This window comes from Parasteatoda tepidariorum, chromosome 7 (assembly GCF_982258835.1).
Source record: "Parasteatoda tepidariorum strain Cologne lab strain chromosome 7, Ptep-v5.0, whole genome shotgun sequence".
NCBI classification, from domain to species: Eukaryota; Metazoa; Arthropoda; class Arachnida; order Araneae; family Theridiidae; genus Parasteatoda; species Parasteatoda tepidariorum.
Window position 1 is genome coordinate 67,845,052 of NC_141761.1, and position 16,932 is coordinate 67,861,983.

General features: G+C 25.6%; 1 protein-coding gene across 1 annotated transcript in view; it reads left to right on the forward strand.

The window, feature by feature from the left end:
- The first annotated feature begins 6,634 nt into the window (after positions 1-6,634).
- The window catches only part of LOC107454702 (KICSTOR complex protein SZT2), a 129,531-nt gene continuing 119,233 nt past the window's right edge, over positions 6,635-16,932 (forward strand). The window contains exons 1-6 of the mRNA XM_087167990.1: positions 6,635-6,917; positions 9,179-9,316; positions 12,042-12,224; positions 13,611-13,688; positions 15,289-15,381; positions 16,498-16,635. Of these exons, the coding sequence (XP_087024116.1) occupies positions 6,885-6,917; positions 9,179-9,316; positions 12,042-12,224; positions 13,611-13,688; positions 15,289-15,381; positions 16,498-16,635 (663 nt within the window). The 5' untranslated portion in view covers positions 6,635-6,884. The remainder of the gene's footprint in view (positions 6,918-9,178; positions 9,317-12,041; positions 12,225-13,610; positions 13,689-15,288; positions 15,382-16,497; positions 16,636-16,932) is intronic.

The following is a 16,932-nucleotide window of genomic DNA, read 5'->3' on the forward strand; positions in this document are numbered from 1 at the left end:
GAATTACAGTTATAAAAATTAGTTCGTTAAAAGTAAGTTAACTAACGCTTTTCGTTTCCCAAAACTCTGGTTTTTTTCTCAGGTCAAGAGCTAGCTCTTGTTCAATACTTATCAATATTTTAGTCAAATGACTTCTAAACGTACTATTGGACGTATTTTCAAAATTTTAATTAAATATAGTAGCATTAAATTCTAACTTGAGATTAATTTAAATTGAAATAGTTGCAGCGTTAAAGTAGTAGCACCTTGGATACATATGTACTATAAAATAGTATCTTTCTCTTGATATACATCTTCAAGAAAGAATAAATAAATGAGATATATTTTCTTTTGAATATATTTATTTTTAGTGGTAAGAGTACAGCATATGTAAAAAGTATAAAATAGGAAGAAAAAAAAATTATTCAAGTTGGATCTGAGAATTTGAAGCACGTATATTTGTTTTTATTCTTACACAATAGACAGAATATGGTAGCTAGCTTGACTCTATGAAGGTGCTTGCAGATGCAATCATATAAGGTCTATGACCACTACTAGTGGCATCATCCTGAGAAAAAAAGCAGCTAAGTCTTTCTTTATAACTATTGCATAGCTGCCAACCTTAGGAATCAAAAATTAGGAACACTATATGCGACAAAATTATATGCACTAATTACGAGAGTAAGATAAAAATGTAACTATTAAATCATAACATTAATAGACATATAGTTAAATATGTAAATTAGTAAAACAAAACTATAAATGCTATCTTTTGTGGGAAACTTATAATATTAATATTTTATAATTAGGAATACCGGTATAATATATTAAAAACAAACATTACCTATTAATATATAATTATTTATCTCTAAATTATAAAACACAGGTAAATAATAATCTACATCATAAACAAATATTTCTGATGCAAGTGTTTAAATACTACAAAAAAAAAATTCCAAAAATAATAATTTAGTGAAATAATCAGCAACAGACAGCTATTGGAAAAATATTTTCCAATAAAAAGCTACTAATTACTTTAGCACAATAATCACAGGATGCGTGCTTTTGGCGATCAGAAAAAAGGATTGGTTTAAAATCAAAAATTTTATGAAAATCCAGATTTTTTATAAAAATATCAGATTGGATTTAAAGATTAGGAACAAATCCCAAAAAATTCTGAATGGTTGGCAGCTACGCTATGGTCTGCTTAGTCAGCTGTAAAATAAAAGCATTTTTCTAGATAAAAAAATAGAAATCATGTTACCTTAAAATTCTACAGTGGATCAGAATCCAATCAAAGACTTCAGTTATATTAATAACTGACAACCGTGCCAGAAAATAAAGAGCTTAATTATTTTTATGAATTTTAAAAATATACAATTATATTTAATACATATAGCAAAATCAATGACTGAAATGTTATCTTGTTACGGTACAGAGATATTCTTCAAACTAAATGAGAATCTGCATAAACCACTGTAGAAAATTGAGTCCTGGTAAACATATCTCACAGAAAAGCTTTAAGCAGACAATGCTGTGAGACTATTCCCCGGGACAAACATGAATCATCAGTAGAATCCAGGCAAAAGCTAGAAGAGAACAAGTTGATTCAAGCTTCAAATTAATATTGTAATCAAGATACCTTTTTAAGATTTCAACCAATGGTTAAGTATATATATAAAAGCACAACTCTTCTAGATAAAAGCACAACTCTTCAACTTGTGAATCTAATAAAGGATTGCATACATTAGTTTGAATCAATTTGAATTACAGAGTGAAAGAACATTTAGCACAGAAGTATACGTTTTAAGCAGGGTTTGAAAAAACCCAACCCGCCTGGGTTCTATTGAAAAAACCCGGGGAAAATTGGGTTTTTTCATTTAGTGCTCATAAATTTCACTGTGAAAATATTTTTATTCATTAAATAGAGTTGTATAAGTTAACACTAAAATTTCATCTGACTTTTACCTGTATTAAAATTAAACTGGAATAAATATTTAATGGTCTTCCATGTTTTTATAATACGATTAATAGAAAGTGAAATTAAAATTACGTATAATTATAAAGAGTATCAGTTACTTGCCCCTTTTTTCAAATATTTAGATAAATATATGCATTTTTAGATACATTTTAACTTTATAGTTTCAAAAGACAAATTAATCTTAAAATACATACACTAAAAAGCATACATAAAAAGTTATAGCTTATTTTTAAAATCAGAAAATAAAACTTTAAATTTGTTTATTATTGTTTATTGTATCACTTAATAAAAAAATTTTTTTGTTTGCTTTCAATATTTTTAAACATGATTAAAAGTAACAAAATAAATTGTATTCAAATGAAATCTTAATATTTAAAAAATCTTAAAAGTAATATTTTAATTTTTAACTGTTTTTTAATTGTGATAAACTTTCTCCAAATAGTTAAAAATTGTCAGCAGATGTTAAGAGTTAACTTAAAAAAAGGTCCATTTATTCCCTTATTATTATTATCATACAACAGATTCAAAGAGTCTACATTTCTCTCTTAGATGGTGATACACTTTTACGAGTTTGGTAGCTTTATCTATTCCTAATCTATTTCGAAGTTTACTCTGCACCAAACCGAAAGTTGAAAAGCGTCTTTCGATAGAGACAGAGGATGCTGGTGCTGAGTGCAAATAAAAAAGAATTGACAGAAACTTTGTGGAAGCAATGAATTTTATTTACTTTTTTTTGCCATAATTTTCCACTATTTTTTGATGAAAACTGTTGAATAACAGTGTCGAGCATCATTGATTTTGGAAAGTATTCAGGATCGGAAATTTTGAATGCCATAACACGTGGCAGAAATTCTGGATGATGCTTAAAAAGACAGTTTTCTGCTAATTGGTCTTGTTCATCATTTAAAAATTGTCCCCTTGTTTCGAGATCCAGGATGCACATGCTAATAAATGATGTGGCTGAACAGCCTGATTGAATCTTTTTACAAAATGTTTATGGGGTTCTAATTCATCACACGATAGTAAGTTAATTCATATTTAAACAGCTTCTGAAATTGAAATGTTTTCTGATTGAAGCTTTTTTAAAGCTTAAGAAACAATTGATATCTGTTTTTCCCAATTGATAGTTTATTGGTAAAGCCCAACATTATTTATTATGGTAAAGCCCAACATATCATTATTAGATTCATTTTGATGTTCAAGAACAATCTCTTCATATTTATGGTAATTATCGTCAAAAGTTTTTACGCGCTCACAATATGAATTCCACCTAGTATCATTTGGTCATCAAGCAGTTTTTTTTCATTTGCCCATCCATGTGCTTGATGCATATTTCTAAAATATTTGTTAACTTCAATGATGTGTCCAATGATAGTATTAAGAGATACTTCTTTTGGAACCAAATTAAAAAAAAAAAAAAAAAAAAAAAAACAATTTGTGAAAAAAAACACCAAGTGGGTTTTTTCAAAGTGGGCCCACTTGGGGAACCCTGGTTATATGTATTTTATATTAAGTTTAAATAACGCATTATCACTACATATTTGAATCTTCTTTATTGTTAAGTACATTATGTTTCATAATTTTTTAAATTAGGAATTATAAAATATAAATGCAGTAACATAAATGGAACAAGTTTATTAATCTTTTTGTTTTTACACACATTTATTTACTATATTTATTAAACATATGGATATTACCTATTATAAAATTATAATCAGTAAATATTTATAATCAGTAAAAACTAAAATTTTATCTGACTTGAGTTAAATAAAAAACTGAAATAAATATTTAATGGTCTTACATGTTTTTATAATAAGGTGAAAGTGAAATTAAAACTACGTATAATTATAAAGAGTATCAGTTACTTGTCCCATTTGTTTTCAAGTAATTAACCCTAGGAAAATGATTTCATTTTTAGATAAATAATTTTAAAAAGTTCTCTGATAAAAAGTTTTAGCATTTTTTTTTTTTTTTTTTTAAAGCCAGAAAATTAAACTGTTTAAATTTGTTAATGTATCACTTGGTAAAAAAAGAAAAAAATGGTTTCTTTTCAATTTTTTTAAACATATGAATTAATAATAATAACCTGTTTATTAATATATAAAGCATGCAACAATATTTGAAAAATTGATCTTTCCAGAGTATATTATTTAAATTTTTATTTCATTTACTAATATCATTAAAATATTACTTTTTGAAAAAAACCCACTTGAAGTTTTCAATAGTAGGTACCTACTATAAAATTATATGAAGATTCGAGTTTCTTTTACTTTACTAATTAAAAACTTAATCATATAAATCATGCAACTCTATTTGACAAATTTATGCTGCACAATAAATTATATAAAAGTGAATGCGAAACAATAAGTTTTAGTAAAAAAAAAAAAGTTTTTTTGAAAAAACCCACTTATCGTTCCAAGTGGGTTTTTTCAAGGTGGGCCCGCCCAATAAAACCCGGGCGGGTTTTTTCAAAGTGGGCCCACTTGGCGAACCCTGGTTTTAAGTTATAAGCACAGATTAACAGAAAAAAAAAATAATTATTAACAATTATTAACCATCTTGTTAACAATTATTAACCATCTGGTTATCTGGCTAAATGTCAAGACAAGATTACAATATTTTCATATAATTAGTATATAAATACATTAGCATTCTTCAAAGATGCTTGCCAGTTGAATATGGCCCAGGCAGTTTAAATGTATGTGATCTTAACCAATACATTCATCCACAGATAAAGCTGATTCACAGAACATTAGCCCAAGTAAAATTCACAAAGTTTTAATTACTTCATTGAATTGCTTTACAGTGACATTTTCAATATCAACAAAATGTTGATGCATATGCTGATCTTTGATCTTTTAGCAAGAGAAATTTCTAAACTCTTCGTTCGAGAAAAACAACTCAGGAATACTTCTGTATTGTGATCCGCCGCGACAACTACAATCGCCATGGTGTTCAACAGATTTTAAACTTGCAAATTTAATAACAAACAAATAAAAAAAAATACATGTCGACAGTTGCTCGGGGGTGGTTACGAGTTATACCTTCCGAGTTCTCTTCACTTTTTTTTAGACTGGCGGCTGGCTGCCCTGAATTATTCTTCCACAGATCACTAAACAAAATCTCCCCAATAACCCCACAAATTTTATTAACCACAAAAGCCAGTTTTTTAAAGTTGGGCATTGTACCCAATTGCACATCATTAGTTCCTTTATTTTTAAAAAAAGCAAAATAAATTATTTTTTTATAGCACAACCATAAGTAATATTAAAAAATAAATAAATCAGTATCTGAATTAGAATAGTAACACAAGATACAAACAATGCCAACAAATGGTTTAGATACATAATCATTGAATATGTAAATAAATTACATTTAAACTTACCAACATGAATTAAGACAAAAACACTATCGTTCCTTCACAACTGCATACTTAATTTGTCCACACCGATTCCAGGGTGTGCAAACATCGATATCCCATTTTCATTCAGCATTTAAGTAATTAGCTAAATACTTCTCCAGGGAATCACCTAATAAAAAAAAATAACAAAGTATTTTATTAGTTTGTATTTTATGAAGAGAAAGAAGAAATATGAAAGGTTTGCTTTACATTGTCCATTTATACGTAAACTGTCAAAGGATAATGAAAAAATCTTAGGATAATGAAAAAAATACAATTATAGATATAGTTTGAGAAGTTAAATAATTGAAAAAATTCAATTTCATATTAATATCCAATAAAGATAACTTAAATTTAAGATAACTTGCTAATCTGAATTATCTTCTAATTTATTATAGTATTTGTATTATTTATTTTAAATAAAACAAATTATTGAGTACAAATTGATTTGCACATAAATGTGATACACCTACAGAATAAAATTTTTTTTTGAAAGTATGCATGCTCATAATTTATTCAATAGTTAAGACAACCTAAAAGAATAATAATGAATGCAGTTAACTGTGAATGAAAATGATAAATATTATCTAATTTTGTTCCATTTCTCTCAGAATTTGTTTTTAGATTAGTTTACAATAAAATTGAAACAAATTATTTTAGACATGATCAAAAACTCATCACTATTTTTAAGAAAATTCAATATTAAACTTTCTATATAAAATAAATTTAAATTAGCAATATATTTCCTAGAAAAAAAAGATACCTCTGTATTATGTCACTAAAATAAACATAAATCAAGTAATTTAACTAAATGAAATTTCATTACTAAGCTGCTTCACACATTTTCGACAGATCAAACAAAGGATTTCTAAGGAAGCAGAGAAAAACTTTGATAAATGAATTTTTTTATAACGATTTTCTTAAAATACATACATTTTACAAACTATTTACTTCAAAATCAAAAGCGTGGTATTCACAGATATTTAATAAAATTCATTAATCTTTCTTAAATTTCATGTAATTTTTTTAATATACTGCTATGAAACGTACACTAATATTATAAATCTTTAATTAATAAGAATTACCTGTAATTAAAACTTTCATGATGATAAAATATGAAATCCCGCGCAGTCTAATACAGAAAATGGCTTCCTCTAACAATAGCTTTTGTTTAAACAACGCCAATTGCTTTGGCGAAAAAGTTTGTAGGGTCAATCAATATAGGGTTATAAGAAGTTTGATGGATAAAAGCTAGCGTCAAGCTTACTCCGCCCAGTTACCAATTCCTAAATTGACCAAATATCCACCCAGGAATTGGAATAAAACAAATATGTAAGCTATAAGGTTATCACGTTTGGAAGATGAAATAATTCAAACCTGCTCTCAGTCTGACCGGACAATAACAAACAAATAGTGATAAGAAAAGTTCTACCATAATGACGAAATGTATTTTATTAGTTTATTCTAAAACTAGAACATTTTTTAAATAATTTATTCTTATAATTTTTTATTTCAATCTAAATTATGACTTCCAACAAGTCATTAAGACCTTCTACGGTAAGGAAAATAGTAAATTCATTTTGAAGTGAAACTTGTACATCTTTGGATTGTCATGAATCTCAAACATTTTAATTATTAATTATTAAAATTTCTCTGTTTGAATTAAATATGCATTTTTGAGTTTATACTTTTTGTTTGGAATCTGTTGTGAACAATTTGATTTTTCATTTTTTGAAAAAGTTGTTTATTTTGATAGTAGGGAAAGTTTTTTTCTTTTTTGATGTTTTCAAGTGGTAAACATGACTTTTTTTTTAAATATTTTATAATATTTTAAAAGCATTAATTTTTTGTCTTGTTGCAATTTGTTGAAACTTCAAGTTTATTGTACTTCTTGCACTCTTCTTTTGTAAATAATAAATTCCTTTATAATTTTTATATTTTTTCTTATATTGTAAATAAAATGTATTCTCTTCTTTTCTGATTTTTCGAACATAATGTTGAAATTAATAAGATGACAAAGTTATTCTATTAGTTGCTTGCAAAAGAAACATTTTTCATTGACAATAAGTCAATCAATAGCAAAATTCTAAAGGAAATGTTTGAAAATGCTAATATTTTTTTTTCTGTTTCAGTAGATTCTCGATGAACTCTTTTGTTGGGAAATGCTTCGTCCGGGATAAGCGAATATCCCTAATAGCCTAGTTTTGATGAAAAATGTTAGACAATGTAAAATTATTATACAGTAAAAGAATATTAATTAAATTAATTCGAAAGGTAAATTTTTGGAAATTCTTCAACATGCCTTGTTTTTTCTGACACAAAACTTACGACACAATATCCAATGTTAATTCTTTGTTAATCCATTGTTCCACTGCTTCTTCGTCTAGATTTTTAGAACAGGCCAACATTCTCAAATCTTCTAAGATCTTTCTTCATTTTTGAAAAAGCTGTGGCTTCTGACAGTTCCAATAATTGACAAGTTTAAAATAAAATGTGAGCTTATTCTTCTTTCTTTCTTTCTTTTTTTGTTGAGTGGTTGTTGCGGATAATTCACAACCCGGATAATCTGATCTCGGTTTATTCAGAGTCCCAATGTATCTCTCATTATTCATGAAGCATCTTGAATTCTTTATCATTGAATCATGGGACAAACTATTCTTATCTTAGGTAATATCTGTCTAGGACATAATTGCTTAGTGAAATATCAATTATTATTTATTCAGAGTTAAAAATGTTTATTGTACTATTATTGTGTGGAAACATTTCAAAGGGTTTAATAAATTCATCAATCATATTTTTCTTGTTTTAAAAGTTTTTAATCCTTTTTTAGAATGTTGAAATCAGTGATTTATTGTAGCATTAAAACACAAAGTAGTTACTATCATTTTCTTTTTGATTTTATTTGATTGCTTAGATTTTGAGATACTCTAGTTATGTGTTAGTTAGTGAAAATGGCTACTATTTAGCAGCTTAAAATGGCTCATACTTAAAACTAAAATTTTAAAGAAATGGATAAAAAATGTCAAAATCAGAAATTATTAAAAACAAAAGCAAAAAATGCTATCTGATTACTTTGGAAGGAATTGGCTTCTGTAAGTTCCCTCCTCCTTAAATGTTGTTCTTAAATATAAACATCAAAATAAGAAAGACAAGCTGTATTATCGTATGTTTTGAGATGCAATTTGCTTAATTTAAATGTATTTTTAATGTATTATATATAATAGCATTTTTATTTACATAAAACACTTTTTTATTATGAATTATTCTGTCTTTTTGGTTGGTTTTTTTATAATAAGTTCAGTATTTAGTACTTCGTAAAGGTTTTTAGGAGTTTTGCATATTTATGATATTACCTCATTATATTGTTTGTTTTATTCTGGATCCTCAGGACATTATATCAAGCATCGATTGTATTATATATATTTTTTTAAATATAAATATGCAAATTAGTACAATTTCTAATAATGGCTCAACTTTATTTCTATCCCAGGAAAAATCCCACTAAGAATTATGAATTTCATCCACATCAATACTATTTCTAAACAATCTTGTCTGACATATTTAGATCTCTGTATAAGAAAATTGCTGCGTTCTTTTAAAAAAAAGTTCAATTATTTTATAAATTGATGAGCTTGGGGTAAGAGAGTATCTAGGGGCATTAGGATTTAAAAATATGCTTGTTATCGTCAGCTGTATATTAAGAACTTTTTTTTTGTTAGGTCATTAATAGAGCTTTCTTTTTATGAAGAAAATATCTTTCGTAAATACCTTTTCATTCTTGCTATATTTTCAAACTCTGATGTTTCTCAAATCACTAGGTTGAAGAGTCCTCGTTCATCGCCAAAGAGGTCTATGTTGTTATGCAAAACAATTACAGAATTTCAAGAAACATTAGAGCGCAATGGTTTTTTAGGAATTTGAACAAGACCATAAAATTTAAATGGAAAACAAGTGAGGTATTGAAATTTATTCTGTATTGTAGTATAATTATTATTGTTCAGTATAATAAGTGCTGAAATATAATTGTACTATTACAATCATTGCTTTAATATATATTATGCAGAGTGTTCAAGATGAGCCATCTCAATTTAAAATAATCATGGATAATTTTGTAAACCTGGTTTTAAATCAAGTTTTAATTAGGCATCTTCAGTGTCACATTGTGCTCATGTAGAGTGATAGATTAAATAAAATCTAATAAATTTGTAGTTCCATTTTTTAAAAAATTACTTTCATAATGTATCAAATATTTCGTGTACTTTCATGTCTGTAATATATGTATTTCAGACATTTAAAATTAGGGTCTGTAGTCTTGGACACTCCGTTTAAAATGTGTAGATAACAAATTTCATTTATTTTATTATCTATGCATATTTTTTAAAGAAAGAAAAAAACTATATAATACTTTTATGTAAAGCATCTTGAGCATGTATTTGCTTTAAAATTTTTTTAATTTTTGCGACCTGTGCAGTATTAACTTGACAATGTGTGTGTTTTCGCATTCTTTGTTTGAATTCCAGTTTTCTATTTACATAAAAACTACCTCTCACATTGTAAAGTAAAGTACTTCTTTCTCGAAAAGTATTAGTTCCACAAATGTAATAAACAACCATTTAAGAAATTATAATATTTTGGAAACAAAAAGTCAGACATTGCAAAGTTAATAGTTATTTTTTAAATGAAACATTAAAAAGCAAAATTTTACTTTTTGAGCTCTTAAAATTTCGTTTAAGTTTATCAGAATTTTTAATTAAAGAAATTAAAACTGTTTCGGTGTAATTTTAATCTTTTCTTTGTATGAAATGGTAGACAAGAGATTTGGCATTCATCTGCAAAATTAAAGTCATCAGTTTGGGTAATTTGATATAAATTTTTTTTTTTGTATATGCTTAATTTTTTTTGTGTAAAATAAAGAAACTAATAAATAAATGATTTTAATTGGAAATTATTATTAAAATACTAATGTGCATGATTTATAATGATATAACAATTTTGAATATATCTATGCCACTGATATCGCATATTGGAATTTAACCATTGTTCTCGACAAGTTGCAGTGTAACTTGTCATTTTAAGAATAAGTTTAGTTTATCAAAATGTTTTTACTTCAGGAAATTAGGGTTTTCAATTTTTACATAAAATAAACATATTTCTTAAGTGTTGATTGTCAGTTTTGAACCAAGTGCAATAAAATCTTTTTGCTTTCATGCACTGTCCCCCGTGTGTCATTCAAATAAATATAGTGTACTTGGCAGGGAAATTTTTGCTTAAAACTGTGAATCAGTAAAATCGTTAGTTATTAAAAGCTCTTAACTGTGGAAATTTGCTGATGTTATCTACAAATAAAAATTTTTTTGATTTAATAAATTTCCATATTAAAGAGAACCAGGTTTAATATATCCAAGTTAGCATGGTGACTTTTAAATTATCACTATTAAAAACAGCAGTGTATATAAAGAATATATTTCCTGAAACAAAATATACATAATCTTATATTTTTAAGAAAAATGTCTCCCTTTTCTGTATCATAAAATATGTTGGGGTTTAATACTACTATCTAGAATCTGCTGGGTTATAATAGGACAATACTACTTAGATTATTTAGAAGCCTATCACTACCTATTTACCTATATTATTATTACTACTCATATTATTTATTAATATTTTAATAATATTTAGAAGCTATCTGAAAATAGAGTCATCTAATAAGTTTTTTAATATACTTAAATTGAAAATGTCTCTAATATCAGCAAGTTAAAACAATTTTTGATATATCTTTTCAGAAATTTACTAATTACAACCTTCCATTTTAATTATTGATCTGCTGAAGCAGTGATTATAAATCTTTTGCAGTGATTATTAAACTTTTGAGATTTTAACTGTTGTTAGTTTGTGAATTGTAAAGTTTTTCTAATTATGGCTGTTGAGAAAGCATTTATAGGTAAATTTTGTAATGAATTGGCAAAAATTCTGAATTAGTGTTCCTCTAATTTATATGAAATTTTAATAAAACATGCTTTTAAATGTTTTGTAATCAATCAAAGGTAAAATAAAATTTTTATTTAAAATGCAGTTATTTTTTTAAAGTTTTTAATTAAATTTGTGTTCTAAAATTTTTTCAGTTAAAAAAAAGTGTAAATCTTAAACCTTTTGAAGTAAAGTAGAATTTTCTTCTATCTCTAAAATTTTACTTTCATTAATTTTTTTCCAAATTACCTGTTAATTTTTCATTCTAATAAAAATGTAGAAATTTAAACCTTGCATATTTTTGCATTGAGAATCCAGCAAGTATCTTGCAAGCTATTAAAGGTAAAACAATCAGTTTTTTTCAATTAACCTTTTTTAAAAAAAAATTAAATCCTTAAATATGAAGTGTGTGATGTTTTTATTATGGAATCCTCAATCGCTCATTTTTGCATTTAAAAGCATGCAATCTCTGTTTTGAATCAAATTCAGGTTCATCAGTTACAAAATTAAAATTTTCAACATGAAATTTTTACTGCATTCGTTAATTAAATTTTAGATTTCATATTTGAGAGTTTTTTCAGCTACAACTACGAGCTACTTTAAAAACAAAACTGCTTTAACAAATCTTTCTTGTATAACAAATAATTTTTTATTTGTAGCAAATAAAAGCTTATTTTGAATAATAATTTTTTATTATTTTTGAATATAAATTAGGAGAAATCCACTGAAGAAATAGAAGTTATTTCAGCTATACCAAGAAATGAAGAAACTTATGAGATTGATAAAAGCGATGGCTACATGATTGTCAAAATTACGCCGGAAACAGAGATAAAGTTCCTGTCAACAAAATACCGCTTTGCTTTTTGTTTGGATCTTAGTTCTTCAGTTTCAACTGTTGTAAGTCAATTTGTTACTAATTAGCTTATTTATTATGTAATATATATGCACAATATTATTTATTTTCTTAATTTTTTGTCAAATTTTTTAGAATTAGCTTAGGATTCACCAGTTAAAAATTAATAAAAATAGAGATAATGGGTAATATTTTGGATAGGGAGGAATCATTGTCTTGATTGGGTAATGTCATTGAGTAATTGAAAACTTCAGATATTTTGTGGCAGTTTTGTTTTTGAACTAATTTTATATTCAGTTATAAAGCAAAATATATTAATTTTTAAGCTATAATTGTGCTTTTAAAGAGAAAAAAACCCGAGTGTTTACTAAATTTTGGCACTTTTTCAGGATGTTTTTATGACCTACTAATAAAAATCTCAGAACATAAACCAGAGAAGGATTTTGAATTTGATTTTCGTTTCAACTTTTAAGATCTTTCATTTCATGTTTGTCCTTTCTTACTGATTTAATCTTATTATATGAGTTCATTTGATTTTAATTTACATATTTATACACTTAGTATTTTTAAATGCCCATTGAAATATATTTGTTTTCTGGTACTTTAATTAACATATATTTTTTCTGACATCTGATAAATCTGTTCTTCCAAAAATTACAAGCTATTTAAAAAAATCTCAAAGTATAATCAAAAATATGATTTCAAAGGTCATTTTCTTCTAAAAATACCCTTATTTTATCTTTGTCTTTTCCTACCCATTCAACCCTTATAGAAATTTAGTTTTATTAAATTTTTTTTTTACAGTGTACTTAAGATCTTTTAATAAATTTGTCTTTCAGTATTTTACTCTTATTTATCAAATCAATCAGTTATTTTCTTATAATCCTTTTGACATGTTTTCTGAATGGAAATTTTTAATCATGATAAATTTATAATCATTTATGCATCATTATCAGCCTTTAAAAATAATAAATAGTTTTGATTATTTATTTGGGTACTTATTTTTTAGTTCAATCTTTTGGCTGAAATTTAGCAGTTGTTGTGTGTTTTCAACTTATAATTTAAGTCCTTATGATTATACAGTCAAACCTTGATATTACAAACTTGAATTTTACGATGTCAATCATTTGAAATGCTAAAAGTCTAATATTATAATAGAATTTCGAATATTTTAACAATTTAGCCAAAATAGGATTTATTTCTTATTAGCAAGTTACCAGCAAATGCAATTGGGAATTTATATTTTCCTTTGTTGTAAAAAAATATGTTATCAAAGATCATGCTACCAATGTTCGACTAGATATTAATATTTAAAAGAAATTTAAATGTAATTTTCTTGTGGAGCATTATGTACTGCTATTTACTTGCAATTTAATTTAATTACCATTTGTTATTGATTCTTAATTTACTTTGTTTTTTCCATTTTATAGGACATTCAGCATGACTCCATATATTTTGAAGAAGGAATTTTAGCTTTGAAACAGAGTTTAACTTATCTCAGTCAACCAGTAAGTTATTTTTTCTCATTTGATGTTTTTTTTTATTATAATAGAATATGCACATTTTGATTGTTTGTTTTATTTTATTTTTAAATCAATATTAATATGTTATAAATTTTACAGATAATATTTCTAAATGCAACACAAATTTGTTTAAATACTGCATTGATAAAAATAATGTATATGAGTGTTACGGGAAGCAGCTCAAACTAATTTGCTTATTTAATTTTTTTTTTTTACAATTGTAGAATATTTTGTTTTAATAGTAGTCTTAATTTTTAAAAAAAACAGGTGATGTAGAAATAAAATTCTGAAAAAAGTTTGAACTTTTTATTTTATACTTTCTACGTTTCTGCGGGCAAAACTGTTGTGTAAAAGTGAAGACAAAAACAGCAACTTAGCAGACAGTTGCTTAATATCATATACTGAGTTTTATTCAGAAAAACCCAGTTTTAGTAACCATATTTAAATACCCAAAATATATTTAAGTGAAAAATTTTAGTTAATTTTTCTTTTGTTAGTGTGATTTTAATCGAACATAATTTATGATTTCATTATTTTGTAATTATATTTATAATTTCTGCTTTCATTGAAGAGAAGTTGAAAAGCTCTGAATCCCTTTTCATATTTTTTAAAAACAATTCCATGTGGAGGAATCAAATAACATGGGCAATTTTTCAAAGAAAAACATAGTGGTATAAGTGTTGCATCTATTTTTTGAGATTTAATAGGATTCGGTTGATGTTTATTACAGTAGCTCTATCTTCGTACTGTAGTTTCTATCCATACCATATTGGTATAAAGGTGTTGCTTCAAGGAAAGGAACTATATTTTTTTAGTAAATCAAAAAAGTAAAAGTATACTTTTTGTTCTACATAACACAGTCAAAGATTGGCCTATGAAGCACTGAAAGTATTAAAAAAAATTAATAGTTAAGAATACATAATGTGTGAGCGTTAGGAGATACTGCTACCTATTGTTTGATATTAAAAAAAAGTTTACTTGTTCTTCATTTTTGCTCATCTTAAAGCGAAAATTAAGGCTGAACTGAAACCTCCTAGTTATCTCTTATGCATGAATCTTCGGTAGATTTTGGGCTAATTGTGCTTTGAATGCCCCTCCACTAGTAAAGATTTAATAAATCGATGTAATTTTTCATATACTTTTCAGGTGTTTTAGTTTTCTCCAAAATAAAATCAAAATTTCTTGGATTGTCAGCTTTTTTTGCATCTCTTCGTTTTCAATTCTTATCGTTTGTCTAGTTTGTAAATAAATATTGTCATTTGTAATTATCAACCTTTTTATTTTAAATTGTCTTAGCAGTATAATATAATAACTAAATTTATTTGAATTAAAGTTGTGATTAAATTATTAGAATTATTTTGATTTTTTGCTTAGGTTAATGCTATATGACAGAAAATGTATACAAAATTAAGAAGTTTAATTTTGAAATCCATTGAAATATTTCTTTAATTATTTGAAATGCACTTATTTCAAATAAATACTGTTATGTACCACTTATTTCAAATAATTATTTTTACTTAAAATAATATTTATTTAACTAGTTTTTAAACTTTTTTTAATAAAATTATGTGTTTTTTTGTTTTAGTTTTATATTCCTGGCAGTAAATATTATTTTGCTCCTCAAATATATGTCACTGTTATTGCATACATTCCTAGTTGCTCTGTTACTCTACCTCAAGTAAGCTAATTTTGAGTAAAGTTTTCAAATTAATTTTGATTTATTTGCTACAACCTATTTGTAATGATTATCTTATAGCTTGATTTCTTTTGATGATTATTGTTATTTTATTATGGCTTCTTTTTGAGACTCTAAAAACATTAATTGCTATGTTATAAATCTTTGGTGTTAAGGCTTATCAGAGATAACAATCCAAATATTTTTACCAGAATTTCTTAAAATTTTACTGTTCAAATGCTTCGTCTTGGGGCTCTTTTTTTCATGCCCCTTCTAAACTCTAGGTATTGAACATGATTCTTGAGTACTAAATTCTGGCCTATAATCAATATGTTCTAATAATTGCTGTAAAAAATGTATTGCTGGATGTTGTAATAAATGGCCGTACACATTTGTAGGAATGAACATTCATAGAATTAGAGCATATAAATAAATAAAATTAATAATAAATTTTAAAAAGGTTTTGAAATAGATATCAATCTCATTTTAATGTTTTTATAGAAAACATTAGAATGAGATTGATTTTTTCTAATTGAGATGCATAAAATTTTTTGGGGGGACCATAATATATGCATCAAGTTCTGTGTTATGAAGTTTTATTTTAAAGCACAGTAGAATATTAAGTTTATTTTTATAATTTGTTTTTATGTATAACAGTATCGACTTGTTAACATAAATATATTTCTCAGAGCTTATTTAAATGTTGGAGTACTTTATTTGCAATTACAGGGTAATTAGATTTGAAAATTTACCAAATGTTCGTTAGTTCATTTTTGTTAATTGCAGTTGCAAAGACCTCTTGCATGATAATTCCCAGAGAATATCTTGTTCAAGTGTTGATAAATTTTTAACATTGGTATTTTCCATGTTAAATAGATCTTTATTCTAGTTGTAACCAGAATCAACACTTTGAAAATGCTTTTCTAGTGTTTTTTCTTCTGTGCATTTTATTTTTCCTTGAAACAAGTTTTTAAAAAACATTTATATTGAATTTTTTAAAGTTTCAATTTAAATATCTTTTAAAATATTAATATTAGCCTTTTTTTGCATGGGTTAAAGAAAATATATGTTTGTTTTGATGTACTGTGTATTTAATGTTAAATACTATTATGATTTCAGGTTTTAATACAGGGTTGGATTTTGACGAAGGAAAATGTAAATAATTTGTTGGACATTCTTCACAAAAAATTGATTTTTATGTGTAATTTAGTTGTCAAAGCTTCTGTTGCTCTTCAAGAGGAGGAGTTGAAATTTATGGTAAACCTGTTAATTTTTACATTTATATTAAACTTTTTTAATATTTTATATCAATTTTTTAAAAAGTTTTAGTAACTAGGATATGAAAAAAAAAAGAATTTTTAATATGAACATTTGTATTGATTATATAAACGTAATGTTATGTATTAGCTATTTTTTTTGTCAAAATTAAGAGATAAAATACTGCTGAATGCTTTAGTTATTACAGTCATCCCCTTCTAACTGCATATAGGATAATTAGCGTTAATAAAGTGTTGAATATTTGACATTTATTTTTAGATTAATAGAAGATCATGA